The 21,731-nt window shown below is 45.6% G+C and overlaps 9 protein-coding genes across 9 annotated transcripts; 3 read left to right on the top strand and 6 right to left on the bottom strand. All coding sequences in view use genetic code 12, as the record gives it.

The window, feature by feature from the left end:
* Positions 1–1,123: 1,123 nt before the first annotated feature.
* CXQ87_002417 (metalloendopeptidase) lies at positions 1,124–3,448 on the top strand (the record flags this gene model as incomplete). The annotated part of the gene is made up of 1 exon (XM_025480929.1): positions 1,124–3,448. One exon carries the CDS (start codon positions 1,124–1,126, stop codon positions 3,446–3,448), a length of 2,325 nt encoding a protein of 774 aa, XP_025335229.1.
* Positions 3,449–3,533: 85 nt separating this feature from the next.
* Positions 3,534–4,907, top strand: CXQ87_002416 (putative serine--tRNA ligase; the record flags this gene model as incomplete). Its single annotated transcript, XM_025480928.1, has 1 exon — positions 3,534–4,907. The coding sequence occupies one exon, from the start codon at positions 3,534–3,536 to the stop codon at positions 4,905–4,907; it is 1,374 nt and encodes a 457-aa protein (XP_025335228.1).
* A 28-nt stretch (positions 4,908–4,935) lies between these two features.
* On the bottom strand, positions 4,936–5,973 carry CXQ87_002415 (uncharacterized protein; the record flags this gene model as incomplete). The annotated part of the gene is made up of 1 exon (XM_025480927.1): positions 4,936–5,973. The coding sequence occupies one exon, from the start codon at positions 5,971–5,973 to the stop codon at positions 4,936–4,938; it is 1,038 nt and encodes a 345-aa protein (XP_025335227.1).
* Positions 5,974–6,149: 176 nt separating this feature from the next.
* Positions 6,150–9,380, bottom strand: SRO77 (putative Rab GTPase-binding protein; the record flags this gene model as incomplete). Its single annotated transcript, XM_025480926.1, has 1 exon — positions 6,150–9,380. The coding sequence occupies one exon, from the start codon at positions 9,378–9,380 to the stop codon at positions 6,150–6,152; it is 3,231 nt and encodes a 1,076-aa protein (XP_025335226.1).
* An 892-nt stretch (positions 9,381–10,272) lies between these two features.
* On the bottom strand, positions 10,273–11,889 carry CXQ87_002413 (uncharacterized protein; the record flags this gene model as incomplete). The annotated part of the gene is made up of 1 exon (XM_025480925.1): positions 10,273–11,889. One exon carries the CDS (start codon positions 11,887–11,889, stop codon positions 10,273–10,275), a length of 1,617 nt encoding a protein of 538 aa, XP_025335225.1.
* A 673-nt stretch (positions 11,890–12,562) lies between these two features.
* On the bottom strand, positions 12,563–14,422 carry CXQ87_002412 (multicopper oxidase; the record flags this gene model as incomplete). The annotated part of the gene is made up of 1 exon (XM_025480924.1): positions 12,563–14,422. The coding sequence occupies one exon, from the start codon at positions 14,420–14,422 to the stop codon at positions 12,563–12,565; it is 1,860 nt and encodes a 619-aa protein (XP_025335224.1).
* Positions 14,423–17,989: 3,567 nt separating this feature from the next.
* Positions 17,990–19,303, bottom strand: CXQ87_002411 (NEDD8-activating protein; the record flags this gene model as incomplete). The annotated part of the gene is made up of 1 exon (XM_025480923.1): positions 17,990–19,303. The coding sequence occupies one exon, from the start codon at positions 19,301–19,303 to the stop codon at positions 17,990–17,992; it is 1,314 nt and encodes a 437-aa protein (XP_025335223.1).
* Positions 19,304–19,559: 256 nt separating this feature from the next.
* Positions 19,560–20,891, bottom strand: RAD52 (recombinase; the record flags this gene model as incomplete). Its single annotated transcript, XM_025480922.1, has 1 exon — positions 19,560–20,891. The coding sequence occupies one exon, from the start codon at positions 20,889–20,891 to the stop codon at positions 19,560–19,562; it is 1,332 nt and encodes a 443-aa protein (XP_025335222.1).
* A 427-nt stretch (positions 20,892–21,318) lies between these two features.
* Positions 21,319–21,705, top strand: CXQ87_002409 (uncharacterized protein; the record flags this gene model as incomplete). The annotated part of the gene is made up of 1 exon (XM_025480921.1): positions 21,319–21,705. The coding sequence occupies one exon, from the start codon at positions 21,319–21,321 to the stop codon at positions 21,703–21,705; it is 387 nt and encodes a 128-aa protein (XP_025335221.1).
* Between the last annotated feature and the right edge of the window lie 26 nt (positions 21,706–21,731).

Here is a 21,731-nt window from a genome sequence, read left to right as displayed (position 1 = left end):
GGCCTATTTGGTGCGAACTGAGACCGGCACTGGGGTTAATTTAACCGATTTTCGATCTGGAGAATACGGGCGACTCTGACGAATATTTTATTCCAAAAGAAATGGGAAGTTTATGTATTGAAAAGAAGCAAATTGCCTGAGATGTCGCTGGTTGGATGTCTTTCTTTTTTTTTGCTTCTCGGCCGACTCGTTACTTGGCTGCGAAATGTCTTACAAACACTAACCCTTGTGTGCCTACAGTGAGAAGCATTTCTTGGACTTCTGTTTTCTTCGACAGCCCTAGACAGGTACCTCAGATGGTCACTGGCACACCACTCCTGATAAAACGTGTATAAGTCATTGAAAGGGGAGCGTCGAGCACCTTCACACGGACAGCTTGAAGTTCTTTTTGTAGACATCCATTTTCTACATCGTGAATAAAAAAATCTGAAAGACATTTGGGTCCCTAGGGAAGGGACCTTTGTATGCCTCTGCACTAGTGACGACACGCCAAATGAGACACACGATTCCCGTCGGCAGCGCAACTTGCATAGCGAAGAATGATTTCTCGTGAATAAAGTTCGAGAAAATTCATGATGTACTCACACCGAAGTGACTAACACGCTGGTCACAGGTTTAACTGGCACACTGGTCCGAATGATATCCTTATGCTGCGCCCTAGTTTGATTGACACATGCCAGGCGATAAAAAAGACTGCCCACGCTATTTTTTCGACAATTCTCTTTAAGACCTTGCCATTTAAGCTAAAATCTACGTTCGTATGACCATACCACGGAAGTTCGGATATAATGGAAGTCAACCCCAGACTTGAGCTTGGCTGCGAAATCTAGTACAAGAGGATTACGTCACACTACCAGAGTTCGCTGAAAGGCTACTGATATGAAAGAGTCACGCATCGGAAAATTGTCAAAAAAACACCTGTAATTATACTGCTGGAAAATATTAGTGATTCTCTCTTCCACTTTGAATTCCTCCCAAAAATACCTTCTAATTCTAGATACTGCTCGCTTACGTTTCTGATCGAATCTCACCCAAAGCGGAAGACATCTTCTGCAGTACATTTGCAACTTTTCTCCAGACGAACAGGATCGTCTTCCTAAACTCATTTCCACTTTCCACAAACATGTTCAGTTCACCCGTGCTGCTACGTAGTTTGCCTAAAACTGCATTCGCCAGAGCCTTGACCTCCTCGGTGGCAATACGAAAGCCAGTTCAAGGTGATCAACTCACTCGCTTATTTGATAGCCAGAAGTGTTTCACGAATTTCAACAAGGCTCCTGGCGGCTACTTCAAGACAAAACAGGTTGGCTTGTTCAGAAATGAACAGCTCAAGTCTCCCGATGGGCTCATAGAGTTTTCCAAGGAGTCCCTCCAGAAAGCAAAGAGCTTAGTCAAGACAATGCTCTTGGAAGCAAAGAACACAGACCACGGCAAGCTCAGCTACATCAGAAAGCTTGATCAGCTTAGTGATATCTTGTGCCGTGTGATAGACGCAGCAGAGTTCATCAGAGTGGTGCATCCGAGTCAGAAGTGGGTGGCTGCAGCCCAAAACACTCACGAGATCATGTTCGAGTACATGAACCAGCTCAATACAAATGTGGACTTGTACCGTACTTTGGTACAGATCCTCGAGCTGGACGTTGTCAACAGCTTAAGTCAAGAAGAGATTGATGTTGGCAAGTACTTGAGACAAGACTTTGAGAGATCCGGAATTGCCATGGATCCCGAGACTAGAAATAACTTTGTTGCCATCACCCAGCAAATCTCGCTCTTGGGAGCCTCGTATAACAATGAGGTCCATGATCTTGAGAGCTTCTGGTGTACCATCAGCCATCAGGAGTTCGAGCTGATAGAGGACCAGAGGCTAAAAAGTGAAATCAAGGACTACCAGGCTAAAGCACCTCGGGCCAACTCACAAGGTATCTCCATACCTCTTGCGGGACAATTACCCTACTCGATCTTGGTCAGATGCTCCAATGAAGAGGTTAGAAGAAAAGTGTGGATTGCTTTACACAACTCGCCCAAGCGTCAAATAAAGACTTTAGACAGCTTCATCAAATACCGGGCGCTTTTGGCCAACATGTTGGGATATCTGTCCTTTGCGCATTACCAGCTTGAGCACAAGATGGCAAAGTCGCCACGGAATGTGATTTCCTTCCTCACCAACCTTCAAGAAACGCTTCTTTCTGAGAAGAAGGGTGTCATGAGTGAAGTAAGGAGCTTATACAAGCACAAAAGTGGAAGCGATCTTGCTCATTCGAATGATGAGATCTTGGCCGAGGTCAAGCCTTGGGACAGAGACTACTTGTTAGCGAAGCTGATGCAGAATGGTGAGGATGATCACTCCAAGGAGATCTCGGAGTATTTGTCCGTGGGCACTGTAATGAACGGTCTCGGCAAGCTTTTTGAAAGCATCTACAATGTTGCTCTTGTTCCTGAGAGAACCGACAAGGGCGAGACCTGGGATCATGGCCATGTTCGCAAGCTCAAATACGTCAACCTCACGAACAATGAGGTTTTGGGATACTTATACGTCGATTTCTGGTCCGAGAAAGTGCTTCCCTCCCATTTCACTATCGTTTGTTCGAGAGAGCTCAACACGTCAATTGGTGCGGAGCACAGAGAAGACATTGAGAAAACAGTTCACCTCAGCAAAGACAAGGACTACCAACTTCCCGTCATTGCGCTTGTGTGCAACTTCCAAAAACCAAAGAGTACTGGCATGGGACGTCTTGCTGGCTTAGACAGCGACATGCCTACACTTTTGACGCTCGAGCAAGTTGATACAATTTTCCACGAAATGGGCCATGCCATGCATTCGATGCTTGGAAGAACGAAACTCCACAATCTTTCTGGAACTCGTTGTCTGACCGACTTCGTCGAGCTTCCTTCTGTGCTCATGGAGTCGTTCAGTAATGACCCTAGAGTGCTTTGCAAGATTGCCAAGCATTACAAGACTGGTGAGCCATTGCCTGAATCGCTCTTGAAAAGCCATCAGGCAAGGAGAGATTCACTCAAACATTGCGAGTCATACATGCAATCGAAGATGGCTCTTCTTGATCAAGTCTTGCATGACGAGAAGGTTGTCGATTTTGGCGACCACGAATCTTTCAAGAAATTCAGCTCCACTTCCGTTTACCACCACCTTGAAGCAGAACTCAAAGTGTTTGCCGACCAGTGGTCCACCTGGCACGGCAAGTTCCCCCACTTGTTTTCTTACGGAGCTGTCTACTACTCATATTTATTAGACCGTGCCATTGCTGAGAAGGTTTGGAACGGACTCTTTAAAGACGATCCTTGGAGCCGAGCCGCCGGTGAAAAATACAAGGAGAGCATATTAAAATGGGGTGGCGCCCGTGACCCATGGCGCTGTTTAGCCGACGCTTTGGATGATGAGGAATTGGCCAAAGGAGATGCTAGAGCCATGCAAATTATAGGCCACTTGTAAATAAATTACGATCGACGCAAATGACGATGTAGTACTCTGCTATCATATCTTCGCACTCACCTTTTCGCATTTGAACAGTAGCCTCATGAGCACATCCAGATTATGGAGTCGATGCTTAAGCTCGTTCAAAAGCACAACTGCGCTCAAGAAGCCAGTGCTTGATATAAAGGGAATTGTGGCTCGTCAGGATGAAATGAAAGAAACACTTCGGCGCAGAGGTCTACATCAAGACGACCTCAACTTCCTCATCGAGAACAGACAGAAGGAAACACAATTACAGCGAGAGAGAGATCGTTTAGTTCGTGATAGAAAGCAAGGAGGTGCCAAGTTGGCAAAGCTACGAAAGGAGGGCGGCAGCTCAACGGAGGTAGAGGAGTTGCAGTCAAGCCTCAGTTCAATGAAGCCAACCATAGCTGATATTGAGGAGCGTCTTTCAAACTTGTCAGAACAATTACACGAACATACAGAAGCATTGCCTAATTGGCTAGATCCATCTGTTCCTGCGGACGCAGAGGTCCCCGAATTGCATTCCATCATAAACGAGAAATCCGAAGATGCCATCGTCGCCCTGCTACCTCAAACTGCAATTGACCACAAGACTATTGCAGAGAAGCTTGGACTTGTCAATTTCTCGGTCGCATCTAGAGTGTCTGGTTCGTCATGGTACTACTTGATTGGAGATGGGGCTCTTTTGGAGCAGGCTTTGGTCCAGTATGCCCTTTCAAAAGCTAGACAAGCGGGATACAAGATGGTGATTCCTCCTACGGTTGTCAAGACCGAGATCACGCATGCCTGTGGCTTCAAGCCAAGAGATCAAAATGGCGAAAAGCAAGTGTACGAGCTTGAAGATGAGGGCGTCTCTCTCACGGGCACAGCAGAAATACCCTTGGGTGCTCTTCATTCATCTTCTGTACTCGAAAAGGAGCAGCTTCCTATTAGATATGTTGGTGTTTCCCGCTCTTACAGAGCTGAGGCAGGTGCCAGTGGAAAGGATACTACTGGTCTCTACAGAGTCCACGAATTTACAAAGGTCGAGCTTTTCCACTTCACGAATCCTGACAGAAGCGCATCTGAGCTTGAGGATTTGAGGGAGTTTCAAACCTCCATTATCAGTGAATTAGGCATCAAGGCGAGAATGTTGAATATGCCTACAACAGACCTTGGTGCCCCTGCTGTGAAGAAGTATGATTGCGAGGCATGGATGCCGGGTAGAGGCGGATGGGGCGAACTCACTAGCTCCTCCAACTGCACAGATTATCAAAGTAGACGTTTGGGAATTCGGCTAAAATCTTATGATGGTTTGATTTACCCACACACGCTCAATGGTACAGCTATGGCAGTTCCTCGAGTTATTGTGGCCATAATCGAGCAGTTCTACGACCCAAATTTGGATGCGGTTGTTATTCCCGAAGTCTTGAGACCTTACATGGATGGTAAAACCGTCATTACGAAAAATTGATGGATATATTTGTACATAGACTCCGCCATCAAAACTCCTCAGTTTCATTATAGCTCTCTTCTTTCACCTCTTTAAGGGGCATACTAACCACACGCTTTTTGGGCAAATTCAAGCTACCCCCATCCGAGCCAGCTAAGGCATCGAGCCTTCCCGAATGTAGCTGCTGAAGATTGCTATATTTCTGACTGTCATTGAATTGAAGGTCATCCGTGAATTGTCTTGCTCTTTGTTCGAGAGCTTTGAAATGTTCGCCAAGTCTCGAGTATTGGTTGTATTTCTCTTTATAGCTTTCGCAAAGGATATCGTACTTATGTTGGAGATCAAGATGGCGTCTTTCGAGTTCATCTGTTGATTTCAGTAGAGCAAGACGCTTTTCGAGATCTTTCACGACATTTGACTGGCTTTCAATCGTCTGCTTCAATGCGTCAATTTCTTTGGAGAGCTCGGGAGATGTACCATTAGCTGAGGGTTCTTGTAATTCAAGAGAGATTGACAACTTATCAAGGTCTTCGCAGATTCTTGAACTTGACTTTTCGTTATCTTCTTTGATTGATTTTAGTAATGTACTGATCTCCGTCCATTGGTTCTCCTTCGCGTTTGTTTCAATGCTCTCGCGAAGCAGTCGAAGCTCTTCACTGGAATCTTGATTGCTTAAGGCTTCAAGCTTTTCTAAAATCCTCGTAACATCAAACTTGGTTGCATTGCCTTCGGTTGTGACTTCCTCGGAATACTTCGCTATGCTCTCAAGTACACGATTCAAGTTCTGGTTGTTGTTCTTCGATCTATCGATCAACTGTCCAAGATCTAAACTTGTCTGCTTTGTATTTGATTCAAGATCATACAAACTTTGCTTGATCTCTTCGTTGGAGTTATGTATGTATTCAAAATGATCGTCAATGTTGTCGCTCTGTAGGAAGCTCAATTTCCCTATACCGCCATTATTCTGTTTGTTTGGTGAGATAGGCCGGAGTGTTCTTTTGGAAGGCGTTGGTGAGCTGTCATTTATAGACTTATCCGGATTCTTTGACGGCGTCGTGGCGACGTTTTCTTTATCGTAGTATGACATAAGTTGGCTAATCTGTATATCGATTTTCTGGCATCAACCCATAAACGTAAACAAAGGACGCGATGCATGCACACCCGTCAACATGGTTGCAAACTAGTGGATCTACACCCAAATTAATTAAAAATTATGCTACTATTCCTCTCATTATAAAGTGGGATCAAGTCTCTTGTGTCAAATCAAAATCCAAACTTCGACTTCACCGCCAGCGAATAGAATGACTTCTTGGTGCTATCAGCAGTTTCTGTCATTGATTCCGAGAGCCCACTACCAAAGTCGTTGATACCGTTTTCAACGTAGTCTATGCCATCTCTGAAAGATTTCATGAAGCCTTGAGTACCAAACGAGTAAGGGTTTGCATTGGCTGATTTTCTGACAGGCTCGTCGTAGGCCTTCTCCTGTCTGCCGCTCTTGGTGGAAGGAGCACCATAGGCATATGATTGATTTGGGTTAGCCTCAGGGCTGATGTTGTACGCCATTTGACTTTCAATGTGCTTTGCGGGCTTTCTGTTGGGACCTGCGATCAAAGAGGCCAAATCCTTAGGTGAGACATATGTAGTTTGACCCTTTGCCCACAGCAAAGCACCTGCTGCTGGGCGAGGAGGCATGATTGCGTTCTCATTGAACAAAAGATCTGATGCCTTCTCTTTAGGCTCTCTGTAAGACTTTTCGTCGTAAAGCAAGAAGTCAAGCATCTCAGACTGGTTGAGTTTGAGGATAACTTCACCCGAGGGGAGGATGTCGGACCCTGAACTGCTCCGGCCCTCCAAAACCCTCTGCACACGCTTGAAGGTATCGTTTGGTAGCTTCACATCTGCTAAATCACTCAAAGCGGGTAAGGAAAAAAGCTTTAAGAAGCCATTCTTGGTGAGCAGTGCAAGGGCAATACCCTTGGCGCCTCGGAAATTTATGATACCGCTTGCAACACAACTTTCATCGAGGACCTTGTGAGCTAGCTTCTGCTTTGGTGTTTTAAGCACTCTGATATCTCTCGCCGAAGTCGTGACAATCAAACCCTGTACCAAGACACCCTGTGCCAATCTTTGGAACACATCAAGGGTCGCAACTGCCAGAGCACCATTCGAGGTGTTGACAGGAATAATTTTATCAAGACCGTTGTCTTGATTATTCTCAGTGCTTCTATAGTTCAAGCCAATTGTCTTGTCTGCCAATTGCACCTCAAAGCCTCCAGATGGAAGAGGGACAATTTTGAAAACAAGAAGATTACCACCAGCACTTGTACCACAAAGCATCAACAACGAAGAGTATCCTTCTTGGCCATATTCCATAATTGCAAACTCGATCGTTGTAACAAAGCATTCTCCCGAAACAGATGGCACATAACTAGAAACAGCCTCTTGATTCAAAATCACAGCGGGACCTCTAGACACATCACAAACCACAAGCCTACCAGACCTGTAGCCGATCGCAGCAAAACCAGCTTGGGACATCTTGAGGCTTGTAATTTTGTCCTTTGCACCAAGCACCAAAAGATGCTCAGGAATGAAACTTGACGATGAAAATGAACCCAGGATTCTGCTCCTCATATTAACGATGCGGGCATCGCCATTCTGATGCTGGACTGGACACTCCTCATAACCACAATTTGCCGGTGGTTGTGCTAGAGGATTATGTCCTAGCTTGCCCATCTTGCAGATTAAAACGTTACCATTGGCGAGACCAACAACCAATTCCCTGCTTTCGAAGCTGCATGACACACTCGCAATTCTATATGAGCTGGACTCCTTTCCGTTGTAGACTGTATTGCGGAACCCCAATGTAATCAACTTCTCTTCGTTGTGAAACTCGCCAGCGGTCACATCCAAGAATCTCACATCACCATTTTCATGACCGGTGATAACGATAGTGTGGTTAATATCATCAAAGCCGACAGTTCTAGGAAAGTTCTTGTTTACGGGTGCACCTCCGTTGACCAAAGGCTGATCATTTGAGCCCGCAGCTGTTGACCTCCTCTTTGAAAGAACGCCAAACCACTCCATCCTTTTAACAGACACAGTCGAGAAGTAGGTTGTAGGAGGAACGGTAAACGATAATGACGGTGGGAGAAGCAAATTTCTCGTCGTGCCGAGTCCACCGGCATCAGGGTTGTACTTCACCAAATACACAGCTCCTAAACTAGATATGAAAAGAATGCTCGAAGGGTTGTGGCAACCGTTGAAGTACAAAAGGCCATCCTCGGCAAGCGGGAGAATCTTCTCAATGTATTCGTTAGGACCATCTTCTTTTCTTCTGCGATTAAATGGGACAGTGATCTTTCTTTGGCCATCTTGCGGACGGGAGTAGAATTCGCCCTGCTTTTCGTGAGATGTCAAACTGTACTTTGCGGTCAATCCAAAGTCAAGCACATCCACACACTCGGGATCTGATCTAGAGGCGCCGGTGACCAAAAGTTGAGTCACCTCAGGATCCAAGCCTGCAATCCACTTAGCTCTTATGGCAAGGGGGGCTTCTTCAAAGTTCAAGTTACCGGCTGGCTCTCCAGGCTTATGAAGGCCGGTAGCCATTACAGTTCTTGCTTCAAGCAAGGTGGCAGAGTTGACGTCCCAGAATGCCAACGTTCCGTCATTATGAACAGCGACCATGTGGAGACCGTTTGGATGGTAGTGAGCTTCGGTCACTAGCGGGATCACCTCCTTTACAGAGCCAAATACCTTCTTCTTACCACCTCTCTCAACGAAGTTGGAATACTCGAATCCTCTGCATTCACGAGTCAACTGGTATACGAAGGAATTCTTGATGATACCCAGGGTGATCGAGTACTGAACCACACAATGGTCGTATGTCACCAAAAGTGTGCCGATATCTCTGGGATGCCACTCGAGACCTAACACCGCAGACATTTTCTGCTTCTGCATTACCATCTTTTGCAAATTGTCAACTCTCAAAGGTGAAAGACTGAATCGGTCAACGTCGTAAAAGACCACTGATCCGTTGTTAAGACCAACAGCCAACCAGTCCAAGGAAGGATCGGAGGCCACAGCCGTCACTGTGCCAGGACAAGTGTAGTTTGCCAAAATAGTCTTGTTGTGTAAAGACAAGACTGTTATTCCACCCAGTGACTGGACACATACCAAGTAGACTCCCTTGATGAAGCGTAAGTGGTCAATCGTACTCGTTGTTTTGAACTCAAAGACAACCTCGACCGTCTGCTGGCCATACACATGGATCGTATTTTCTCTGGTGCAAATAGCCAAAAGCGATTGAACCGGATCATAAGCTGCGGTTACGATGGAGTCCGGGGGAAGTCCCAATTGGTCTCCCACAGCTAGTTTAAGATGCTTGGGATTGAGCTCCTGAGGAGACAAATCACTTGACCCAGCATTCTTTATAGCATTAGAAACTGACGAAAGAGAAAGGGGCGCCTTTCTCAGCTTCAATTTATTGAACATGGTGCAAGAAGCAGTGTAGGTCTTGGAGTTTTTGGAGTCTGCATGATGCCGAGCCGAGTGAGAAAGATGGTTGCAAACATGCATCAGCGAGGCACAGCCTGACTTGAGTTAAGAAAATTAACAAAATAAAAATATTAAGGTTGAGAAAGCTTGAGAGGTATAAAGATAATTGAGTTTGCCAGCATTCTGCCTCCTTTGTTTGTAATTGAAGGCTATCACAAGATGAAGAACTTACAGTATTCAATCTCTTACCAATCAAAAGTCCGACTCGCTCAGAATTAGAGATCTTGTTTGAATCATGATTTTATTGACGAAAGACTAATTTATATCTACAAGGATGCCCTTGCCGATTCTCCACACTCACAGCGCTAGTATCAGTGTGATGTACGGGTGCGACTTATGGGAAACACGTAACTGGAATTCTCAATAGCCTTAGTTGTATTCATCAATCATGGTATGTTGCTTAAACACAAGTAATAACTTGCTTATGCTAACATTTAGTCTTGTGACAAGCTTATCGGCTTAGCAATGCTTGCTGTGGCAACTTTTGTCTTTTCATACTACACCACCTGGGTGTTCGTTTTGCCCTTTGTTGGTGAGGAGTCTGTGATCCAGAACTTCTTCTTGCCACGCGACTACGCCATCAAATTGCCTTTCCTTTTGCTTCTAGTTGCTGTATTGGGTGTCGGCTCCTTCATTGGCCACGTGTTGGTGAAGAACGCTGAAAAGGAGAAGGCCAAGAAGAGTAAGAAATCCGAATAAACACTATTCCTGGCCAAGGTATTAACATTTTAGGACTAACAGCTAATGCCCGCAGAACTGACTAGCGTATGTCCATTCTATAAATATTGGGTTATTTGCTCCTTAATAATACGTTTGATAGACTTCGACTTTACATGCGGATGGCATAATCTCCAGTGGTGGTGATGTACCTTACGCCCTTGTAGGGTTTGACAGAATCACCCAAGCCTTTGGAGCTAATGACCTTGAGATTATCAATCTTGAGGCCACTGGCAAGACCGCCTTTGTACGTGAAGGACACATTGTAGAAAAGAGGGGCAACAGGTTTCTTCAAAGACGCCTTATTCGAATCGTCCGCAACCTCGATAAGATTTTCGTGCAAGGATGGTGTTCGAGAAGAATCTGTGATAGCATCTTCTTCGGCAGTATAAATACAACCCCGGAAGACTGGTTGCATGCCAGGCGCAAGATCCTTGATTGTCCACTCACCCTTACCGTCTCCCTTATATCTGAAGTCACCGTGTGTGACCTTAATGGACTTGATGGCGCTAACGACATTGTTGGAATCAGCTTCGTCATCGTCACTCAAGTCCTCACCCGCCAAAAGAGACAAATTTTGCTCAAAAGCGAAAACATCGATCTTTATGCTGTCGATTTTGTTAACGCCATGATGTTTAGAGGTTATCACCCTAACCTCGAACTCATTTTCGTTTATGCCAAGGCCCAGCTGGCAATCGAATTCAGGTAAACCAAGCATTGATAATGATGTCCTTTCCAGAAGTGTGTCAAGATCAACCTGGTATGACATTAAAGTTGATTGCCCATCAGGAGGTATGAATGTCAATGTGTCTTTGCTTCGTTGCCACGAGTCAATGTTTATGCAAGGATGGAATCGAGTTGCTTCGACATATGATGACGCTGAATTGAAGGAAATTTGCAAAGTTGGTTCACCCGAAAGACGGCACAAGAAGTCGAGCTGGCCGTTGATCGAGCCAGTTACTGGTGATAACCTGTTCGAGGATGAGGTAACAGTCGAAGTAGAGTAGAATGCGGAATCAAAGTTTTGCGAAGATAGAAGCTCCACTTTCTTCTTACTCTTCTTCGGTTTGAGGATGACATTGACCGTCTCAATAAAGTCAACGTACATCTCATTATTAGTGTACTTGACATTGTTTCTCCGCCAAGGAGCAGCGCCTTCATCCGAGTGCAGTGGCAAGGATGTCAGCGGTTGAGATGCATTGGAGAAAGATTGAAGTGTCTTTTTGGAAGCAGCTGATGCTAATTCAGATCCTGAGTTCAAGATCTTGCTGAGGAGGCTCTTGACCAGCACTAAATCACGTAGTTGGTTAGAGTCTGTCGTGTTAGGAACACCATTGTCGATCATCTCGCTTAGTAATAATGTAAGTGTGTCGGTATTGGCATCAACCTTTGACACAGTCAAGGGAGCTCCGAAATATTCGTTCATAGCCTCGACCAATCTGTTGATGAACAAAAATGGAGCAAGAGGGTTAGTTTTCCACTTCCTTGAAGCTTGGAAGAGCAAATACAATGTTAAGCCTTCGACTTTTCTGGAACAGATATAGAACTCTTCATTAACCTTTATCAACGGAAGTGGTGCCTCATTCGATTTGAGTGGATCTGTGCTATCCTCATGACGAATTGATTCAATTAATGTGCTAAGCAGTAGGTAATGGGGTGAGAACAGCAGCACCAAATACTCGTAAACAAGCGAATCTTTGCCATCAGCGATGTAGACTGCCTCGAACATGCTATGGTCTTGTATTTCTGAGTGTCAGATTCGATTCAATATACGGTGCTATAATGGTGTACGGGTGCAAAGATGGTTCAGCTGTCAGTAGATTAAGGTGCCATTGGCGCTACTCAAACTCAAGTTAGGGGGGTTCTATGCTATCCAATTCTTTCTTGATGTAATGATCTATGTCCTGGCTTTTTGGGAACTAACAAGATTTCGATGGGGTAATTATTCATCTTTTATGTTGGAATCCGTTCGCAGTTTTGCAACCATTAACAATATAAGAGACAAAGTATAAATCGAGACAGGTGAATAATTACCCACTTTAATTTTTTTTATTTTTCTTTTTTCATTTATGATTCATGACGACAGAAGTCTAGTTACGTCTAGTTACAATCTTAGAGAAGATTACAATACAAATGATTTCACAGGTAACAAGTATTATAATATGGGTTCTAAAAAAATAGGGAGGGGGGTCATAAAAATTAGTCGAGCCGTTCTTAAATCGTGGGGGGATTGTCATCAACAATAATAATCATGGAACAGCAACGGTCATTAAAACGTAATCTTCAAAAAAATGTTCAAAAACTATCTCACTTAACACACACATATAACATCCGAGTTTTTGACACTTTCTTTCAGACCCATTAGCTTATTCACACGAAGAATTGTCATCAATGGTCCCTAATTATTTGGAGTTGTTGTTGGACGATGACTGACCGACAAGCTCAGAGGTCTCGTCAGCTTCATCGAGATCGACGTCCAAGTCACGAGCAACACGCTCGTCAATGTCGTTGACATCAGCCAAACCGTAGATGGTGATAGCAATCATACCCAAAACACCAGCAATAGCGGAGAACACCAAGGCCACAATACCTCTGGCAGTGAAACCAGCAGGCAATGGCTTCTGCTGAACATTCATACCGGTCAAGTCCATGTAGTTCTCAGAGTTACCAGCAGCATTACCAGTAAGGTTAACACCAACCTTCAGACAAATCTGCTTGTGATTCTCAGTGAACTGCTGACGAGGGTCTTTTTGCATCTCCTCAGGAGCCTCAATGAGAACAATAGCCAAACCTTGCTCCAAGTGCCACTCGATATGGCAATGGAAGAACCAGACACCTGGGTTGTCGGCCTTGAATCTCATGACAGCGTAGGAGTTACCTCTAACAAAAATAGTGTCTCTCTTCATTGGGACTTCAGGGTAGTCAGTATGATTGTCATAGTCGAAGGAGGTAGGGTCTTCGAACTCAGGACCTCTCTCGATAAGCTGGAAAACGTGGCCATGCAAATGGAAGGGGTGAGTACCATCATCCTGATTGTTAAGCACAATGTCGATAGTTTCATCCTTGTTTAACACAAAGGCGTTGGTGTTACCATAGATGTAGGAGTTGGTTGCAAGATCACCAGCGGACATAGCAGAACCGAGAATTGGCACCTTAGGAGCAACATAGGTAATGTTGTTGAAGAAGGCGTAGTTCACACCGTCTCCCAAGTTGTCCATCTTCACGTCGATAACCACTTGTTGGTCGGAGTCTGGCATAAGCTTCTCTCCGTCCTTAGGCACCAAGTAGAAGTCATCAAAGAAATCTTCGAAATCGTCAATGTAATACTCGTCTGGCATGCTAGTATCGTCCGTATACTGGATAAGGTTTGTACTGTTCAAGATCAAGTCGTCAGGAATAAGATCCAACATCGAGGTGTCAAAGACATTCATGAAAGCGAAGTTCTTGTCGGCATTCTCCTTGGTCTTGATCAAAACACCATAACGCTGAGCGATAGTCACATAAAGGAGATCAGTAGTGTTCTTCTCGACATAGACACCGTCTACCTCGACAATCTCAAACTCGTGATCTTCCATGTACAAGTACTGGGAGACAAAACCACCCATGTTAACGATACGCACAAAGTAGGTGGTGTTGGGCTCCACCTTCCAAGTGTTGTTTCTGGTCTCGTTGAACAAAAGGTTCTGGGGAATTGGCTCAGCACCAGTAGGGTTGTATCTGTTCATGAACTTTGGCTGCAAAACGTCAGCAATGTCATGGTACCACTCGCCGATAGGCAAAATGAGTTCCTCGTCAAAGTCAAATGGGTAGTCTTCCTTGCTCTTCTCCTCAATGATGAAAGGAGCTCTCATACCGTCACCGTATTGACCGGCAGTGTGGGAGTGGTACCAGTAGGTACCCACCTGGTCGGCCACAGTAAAGTTGTACAAAAAAGTCTCACCAGGAGGAATAGGACATTGGGTAACCATCTCTGGACCATCCATCTGGGAAGTACCGTTCTGGAACATACCGTGGAAGTGCAAAGAGGTGTTTCTGTCGTCAAAACCATTGGTTAAGTAAAGGTTCACGCGGTCGCCCTTCTTGACTTTCAAAGTTGGCAAAGGCCAGGAGCCATTGAAACCAATAACATCACGTTCATAGACACCGTCGGGGTTCGCTTTCACCCAACCAGTCTCAAAGTACCAGGTGTGAGTCTCAGCAGCGACCAAGCCGGCCCAGGAAGCGAGAAGCACAAAGAGATAAGACAATTGGATCATCTGCATGATAGAAACAAAAACAAAGAATTGGGTCCCTCCACAGATCCAACGAACAGGCTGAAGAAAAAAAGAAGAAAGAGGAAACAAAAATGCCTCTTGAGCAAATATATAGGAAACATTCAGCTCTGCCGGCAGGAACTGGACAGGGAGACACAGGCATCGGCATTACGCTTGTCCTGTGCGAGGCGACCTACTGACAGAGGAGTGCGGCGGGAAAAGCAGATTAATCTGATTGTGTGCCGATGTCGGGCAAGGCTTTCCAGATAGGATTTGTGGTTGCCAATGACGACGGGGGGCTTAAGTTAGGGGAAGATCGTGAGAGCTGCAAATCAAAAAACTTGGCTTTCCGTCAGGAAGGGGGTGGGACTTCAGTTGACATTGACAGGTTGTTGCCCAGCTTTTTTTTGACAGGTTCCCAAGCTACTTTTAGCGCTGGGGCAGTTATATCGAGGATGACAGCATATTGTTGGCCCGCATTTCATTTTGGCTTTCAGCGAATTGGAGCGCTGTCAAACCTGCCTCTGGACATTGCACCCACCCGCATGCGGCAGCCACACTCAAAACCACGGAACCGAGTCGGATAAAAAAAAAAAAAGGTTACCAGCAGAAGGACCAATTACTCGCCTCGCGAGCGCCTCGCTTAAAAAAATGGGCCTGGCTTCGCATGGTACGATAATTTGCATATGCCAGCCTTGTGCTGCTCTTCTGTCGGGCGGCTGTTTGGCGCATGCGATGTGGTATGTGACAGCTTTGTGCGGACATGGGCCTATCCGGCCTAAAGCGAACGCACCAGCCCAATGGCGCCACTGATTGGACAGCTTGGGCCAGTGGTAGGGCTAGAAAAAGTGCGAGAGCGAAACTCGGCACCAGCAAAAAATCACAGTTTGGCTCGTAAAAGCCTCCATGCTGCCGGCCTGTACCCTGCAACAGGGCGGCTTCCAACGGGAGCCACTAAGCAGAAGCGCCTGCGCAGACCCACAGAGCCTGGGTGGAATTGCATTGAGGCTTTTTGTGGTTCTGACGAATGAACGATTTTAGCCCATGAGCGTTGCAGAGATTGGCCCACAACTGATAAGCTCGTCAAGACTGTTCAGCCGGGTCGGTCTATGGTTGTGCGGTTTTTAGTGAGACAAGGCTGATTTGCGACTACAATGGCAGATTATCCAAGATGTGCTCCTTGAGATTTACGGCGCCAACAAAGCAGCCACTCACGTTTGTCTTTTATGCCTATTGTGATAATCCCAGACAATAAAGAGCCAATGAATGGCCTCCTGGGATGCCATTGGTCAGCTGCTTAAATGCCTGCTCAGGTGGGTTTCAGGATCGCACATATGCATCTCTCGTTAACCCAAGTCCCTTTTCTGTCTTGTCCTTCACCTGGAGATTTGCGTTTTGTGCCATTCCAGGAGAGCCACTCACGGAACACAGATAAAGCGTTATTCCGCGCCAATAAAGCCTCGTGAACTGATAACCCGTGTGGAATAATTCCACTACGATGACGTTGTTGGTGCTTCGCTTGCTGACCTTGGTCTTGAGGCGAATGGATGGTGCTATATTGGCGGGTGCATGTGTATGCACCTTCCGGCTTATTCTTGTACTTTGACGAAGTGAACGAAGTGGACGAAGCGGTTTTATGCGTATTAATGTTGCAATAAGGCAACAGGGTATTTAGCGACGCTAATAATTATCGCTCGTGGATTCTTGTTTAGCCGCCGTTTTGTTTCATCACTCTCCATCGCTATTCTTATAATGCAACCAGTCAAAAGTCACCACCAAGCAAGTGAGGCCGTGGTGCCTTAAATTTCGAGCCTTTGCGGCGCTACGATCTTTCTTGCACGATCGCCAATTCTGCAATATTATTTTCCCCCGTTCATCTTTGATATGCTTGCTGTTCTATTTTTTTGTTTCTCTCACTCATGAGGTCTCATTTTGCTTGTTGAGTGCTTGAGACTCTGGCCTGGAGAGGCTTTTCGCACAAGTCCGAAACGCTTCCGACCTCTTGCTAGGTACTTCTGCACTGAGGGCCATTTTGCCGTAGCTAAGCTTTTAAAAGTGGCCCCAGATTATTCGCTACACTCGATCTCCGCCACCTTCACAAAACGATATTTTCGTCTCTCATGTCCCATCACTCAAGTTCAACAACTACATGGTCGACCCCACCGTTTCTTCACCAGTAATGCATATAACGAACTAAACACCCAATGCGTTTTGCAAGTGGTGCAATACGAACAGTACACGATCATCAAGCGATTTATGGGTTCCACAGAATAGGCATGCTGTCACAGGTACTGCGTCATTTCTCTCGTTCTTTCTCCACTAGCCAAATTCAAAAAACAACCTCGGCTTCCAACTTATGGCACGTGTTGCAGAAGATTAGACTGCCAAAGAAAACGGTTGCAAAATCGAAAACACAGGTGAAAAAGAAAGCTAATCGCCCCTCACATCCAACATCTGTTCCTTTAAGCAAGCTTTTCGCAAGCCAGTTTCCATTACCCTTGAAGCAGCTGTTTGAAGATTATGCTCTCAGACATAATCCACTCCAGTTCCAGCATGACGTGCTAGCAACACTTCCTTTCTTCCCTGAAGCAGACAAATCTGGCCGCCAAGGGAAGGTCGTCAGCACAGAGCTTCTGTCCGGTTATCGCATCAACGAATTTGCGATATACCCTGGCTCATTTTATGGAAAGCTGGCCGCAGAACAGGAAGAGCTTTACAAAAAAAGCAAGCACTTGATAATGATTCATGGCTACGGAGGGGGATTGGGCTTCTGGCTTAAAAACTTCAATGAAATTGCGCAGTTAGATGACTGGGTGGTTCATTCTATCGATTTGCTCGGCTATGGCTGCTCCTCGAGACCACCTTTCAAGATAGAAGAAGAAAGTATACACGGGGTAGACAAGTGGTTTCATGAATCTTTTCAAGAATGGCTCAAGCTTCGCTGCCTTGACGAGAAGCCTCAGAACAATTTGGTCCTTGCTCATTCTATGGGGCATATCTCATGGGCACATACGGGATCAAAGTCAACCCATCGTTTTGCAACAAGATGTTGATGGTTTCCCCAGGAGCTATCATCAAACATAGAAAGCAGGTACCTGTTCCAGCCTATTTCGCTCGTCTTTGGGAGCAAAATATATCTCCTTTCTGCTTGGTGAGGAACACAGGTCCCATAGGCTCCAAGTTGGTGAGTATGTGGTCGTTTCGGCGTTTCGCTGACTTACCGAAAAAAGAGGCGACTCTTTTGCACAAATATGCCTACGGTATTTTCCAAAGTCCAGGTTCTGGAGAGTATATGCTTAACTATTTGTTAGCGCCTGGAGCTGACGCTAGACATCCTCTTATAGAGAGAGGGATTCACAAACTTCGCTGTAAGCTCCTGTGGTGGTATGGTGAAGACGACTGGATGGATAAAAAAGGAGGCCAGTTGTGCTCTAAAATAATCAATAATGTGACTGGGGATCCAGCAAGAAGTACGGTGGAACTGATACCAAATGCTGGACATCACCTTTACTTGGACAACTCCCACTATTTCAATCAAAAGGTGCTTGCTGAGATGCGGGATATGCGAAGTGAAGACTAGACAGCTTGTGATTTGAGGAGAGACGAGATGTCACTTGGTTCATCCAGTGGTCCCTCGAATTCATCGATTACCACCAGAATAGATATCGGGAGGCTTGGATCCGTCACGATAATCTCTTCGTTAATGGCAACGAGCTCTGCAACCGGCTTTTCCAAATTTGGCCTGGTTTGCGTCTCAAGGAACGGCGGCTGTCTGAAATATAGATTTGTTTGAGCCGTTGCCAATGACGGGTTCTTGAGTGCGACGTCTTGTCTTCCCGACAAATCTTCAATTAGATGATATAACTTCCACCATCGTGGCACTTTGATGCGCTTCATTTGCGTCCCGCATACGGCGCAAGATGGCCGCTTTGAGTGGGAATACGTGTAAGTAAAAATAGAATCGTCGCCCGAGTACATCATGTAGTTGTCAAGAATTGGGTATGTTCCAACTGCGATTTTGAACACCTCATTAGTGCAAGCAGCAGCAATGATGGCATTTGTGGATGCAATTGCAGGGATGATGTTCTTCACAACCCCCAATGTGAGTTGTTTGGTGACATTCTCAATACCGAACTCTCGAGCCCTTTCGAGGGAAATTTGGAACATAGTCTCAACGTCTTCAGGGATATCGGCGTCGAACCTCTTGCCCGGAAAACGGCGAGGCCACTCTAGTTGACTAGCCCATTCAATGCAGTGTTCGGGAAGTCTGGGAGTGTTCGCGATAGTGCAAACAGGGTATGTTTCTTTGGGTGAGATCATGTCTAAGGAACATTCGAAGCACGAGCTCAACCTGGGCATGATCACCCTGGCCTGTCCTCTAAAACCCTCCGTTCCTCCATCAACCAATGGAATCAAGTTGTTGAGCTGATCATCCACGAGCCCCACTAGAAGCGCATTTATCCACCTCCTGGCTTCAATATTATCAAGACCACAGATGACCACATTAAACTGTTTGTAGAACTCAATGGGTTTATCCTGGATCTTGCATGTGTGTGCTTCAATGCTTAGATCAGGATCTCCAATCCGTGCCCGCACGAACTCTGCTGCAACCTCTGATTTGTACCTGCCGACGTCCTTGGCTCTAAAAAGAAACTGGCGATTCAAGTTGGACACATCTATCGTATCCATGTCTATCACATGAATATTCTTGAAGCCCGTGAGGGCTAGGTTCTTGAGTATTTCGCATCCCAATCCTCCAGCACCGATAACCAATATCATGGATTCACTGAGACCCGAAGCGGCTTGCGCCGGTGAGTAGTCCTCAGGAATATCGCTGAATGGTCCCGGATTTTCATAGAGCTGTCTGAAGGATGAATTACCACGAGGCATTACACATGCACAGCAATATTGCAATGCGAAACAAAATAGGACTACTTAGTGCGATTGATAGCGACTGCTTACAAGCAGGCTGTTCTGACGATATGAACATTTGTCAGCCGAACATCTCCCACCTAAATATGTTCGCTACTTAGAGTGATCACTTGTATCTAAGGTTGACGCAAAATCGGCTGATCTTGTATCAAAGATCACCAAGTAGTCGTTTGGTATCGTAAACGAGATTTGAAAAGTTGAATACATAACTGGCTTATTTGACGGCCTTGTTTTCTTTCTCAGCGTCATCGGAATCTTTGTGGAGCCTCTTCAACGGCTGGCGCTGACCAGGAGGCATGCCCAAGGGGCGTTTTCCAGGTCCATAGCCTAGCTGCGGTGAAGGGACATTTGACTGTGTACCTGCTGGAGGAGTCTGTGGCGCAGTATCTGAACGACGGACCTTCACTGACTTCGAAGGATCAATTGTGCGACGAACCCCTGATGAAATGAACTTATGGTCGTATACTGGTATGCTGTTGGGATCCTGACTCTTCTGAACATCCAAAGCCTTTTTGGAGCTCGTGAAGAAAACTTGGCTGGGCGTGGCACCATTGTCGTCATCAGCTTCATCGGACCTCATTGATTGATCACTTTCTTGTTTAGCTTCCTCCTCTTTATTCTTCAAAAGTTGAAGTTCGTAATCGTCTAAACGGTCGTTCAATTCTTCTTCTCCCAACTCATCGCTGAACTGGAACAGATCATCAAGATCCTTGAAATCGCTAGGTTTGATAGCCAGTGGTCCGGCTTTGCCATGTGGTTTTGGAGGATCAGACACGCTTCTCAGCATGTTATGATCTTGTATTCTTGCAGGCCCATTGGGGATGTTTCTTGGTTGAGGTGCTGGGGCCTGCTGTGCTGCATTTTGTTGACGTCTTTGCTGGAGATGAGTTTCTCTCTTGAGAACTAAGGGGTCTCTGTGGAAGTCTGAAGGTTCCAATTCACGGGGTGGAGCCTTCACTTTCTGCATCTTTGCGATGATGGTCTTGTCATAGAGACAATTACCTAAAACATTTCCAAAGCATCGTAGACAACGCTTCAATCCATCTGTGAATGCCTCTTTTTTACATTTCTCGAAGGCCATCGCTTTGTTCTTCGCGTTTTCAATGAAACCATAGCCGAAATCTTCGTGGAAAGTTCCATCCTTGAGAGTGATTCTTGCAACGACTGAGAGACCCAAAGATACTCTCCCGTTGTTATGCACGTCTAAGAAGTCGACAGACACACTTATTAGTTCAGAGGACCACCCGTTGAAACCAAATATGTCATTAGCTAGGTTCAACGCCTTCCACCCCTCTATGTATGAAACATTTTGACCGCCTGTACCAGGTCGGAAGCTTACGTATTCTGGGCCCAAAACCTTATTGAGTCGACCTTGGATGGTGTCTGCCTCTTCATCACTATAGGGGATCGCGTTAAAGGGTTTGGATGAGTTGCTTTGATATTGTGTAAAAGAACGCGCTTGTTGTGGATTTCTCTGTTGCTCTTCATGAGGTCCACCACCAGGTCGACCATATTGAGGAGGCCTGTTCTGGTTGTTTGGGTTCATAGGAAGAAAGCAATGTGAGAGGATCAAATATCGAGAGGCGTCTTGTTTACGTGTGGGGGACCATGCAGGAATATACCATGGCAGCTTGGAAGACTAGTCTTGTGAGGCCAGTAGAGTCATATTTTTCACCCGGAGCGTCACTTGCAAAAAAATTCCTTTTTATTTCGTTTGAATTTTTTCATGATAACACTATTGCTCGTTGTAAATACACGTATGACAGCCTCTCGATTGCAAAAAAAGTTATCGTAGCACGCGATAACAGCCGGAAAACGAAGCCTGTGATTCAAAACCTGAACTCATCCTGTCAGAAATTTTAATAAAAACTTTCGTGTATGTGATACTTATTTTGTGGGTCTATTGTGGCTTACTGCTTCACACCCGAGGTGGGTATCGCTAGTAACTGAAAATCGCGATCTTATCTACAACCATGGGTCAGCCTGAAGATGACGACCCTGGGAACGTCGCAAAGGTTGAATCAGGCCAAGCAGACGTGGCAGTAAAAAAGAAAACCTCCACACAGAAAGACACTATTTCATTGCTACGGCAGGAGCAAATCCAGGAATACAAAAGAAAAGTGACCAAGGAGGAAAGGATGAAAAGGTATGCTCTACGACATGGCGATACTTCTGACCGAGACACCTGCAGCCGAAGTTCAGATGGCATCAGTGACGAAGGAGAGTCTCCACGGAAGAAAAAAAGGGTGAGCTTCGACTTTTCCAAGAGAGAGGTTACCCCACCGACCAGCCAAAACGACTTTCCGAGCCCGAAAAGAGTAGCCAATAGTTCAAGGGAAGAGAAGAAAAAGGAGCAATAATGAATTGAAGCAAATTTAGCAGCATG

The sequence above is a fragment of the Candidozyma duobushaemuli genome (assembly GCF_002926085.2).
Source record: "Candidozyma duobushaemuli strain B09383 chromosome Unknown B_B09383, whole genome shotgun sequence".
NCBI lineage: Eukaryota > Fungi > Ascomycota > Pichiomycetes > Serinales > Metschnikowiaceae > Candidozyma > Candidozyma duobushaemuli.
Note: the sequence above shows the minus strand (reverse complement) of the source record. Positions and strands in the feature narration are given on the sequence as shown.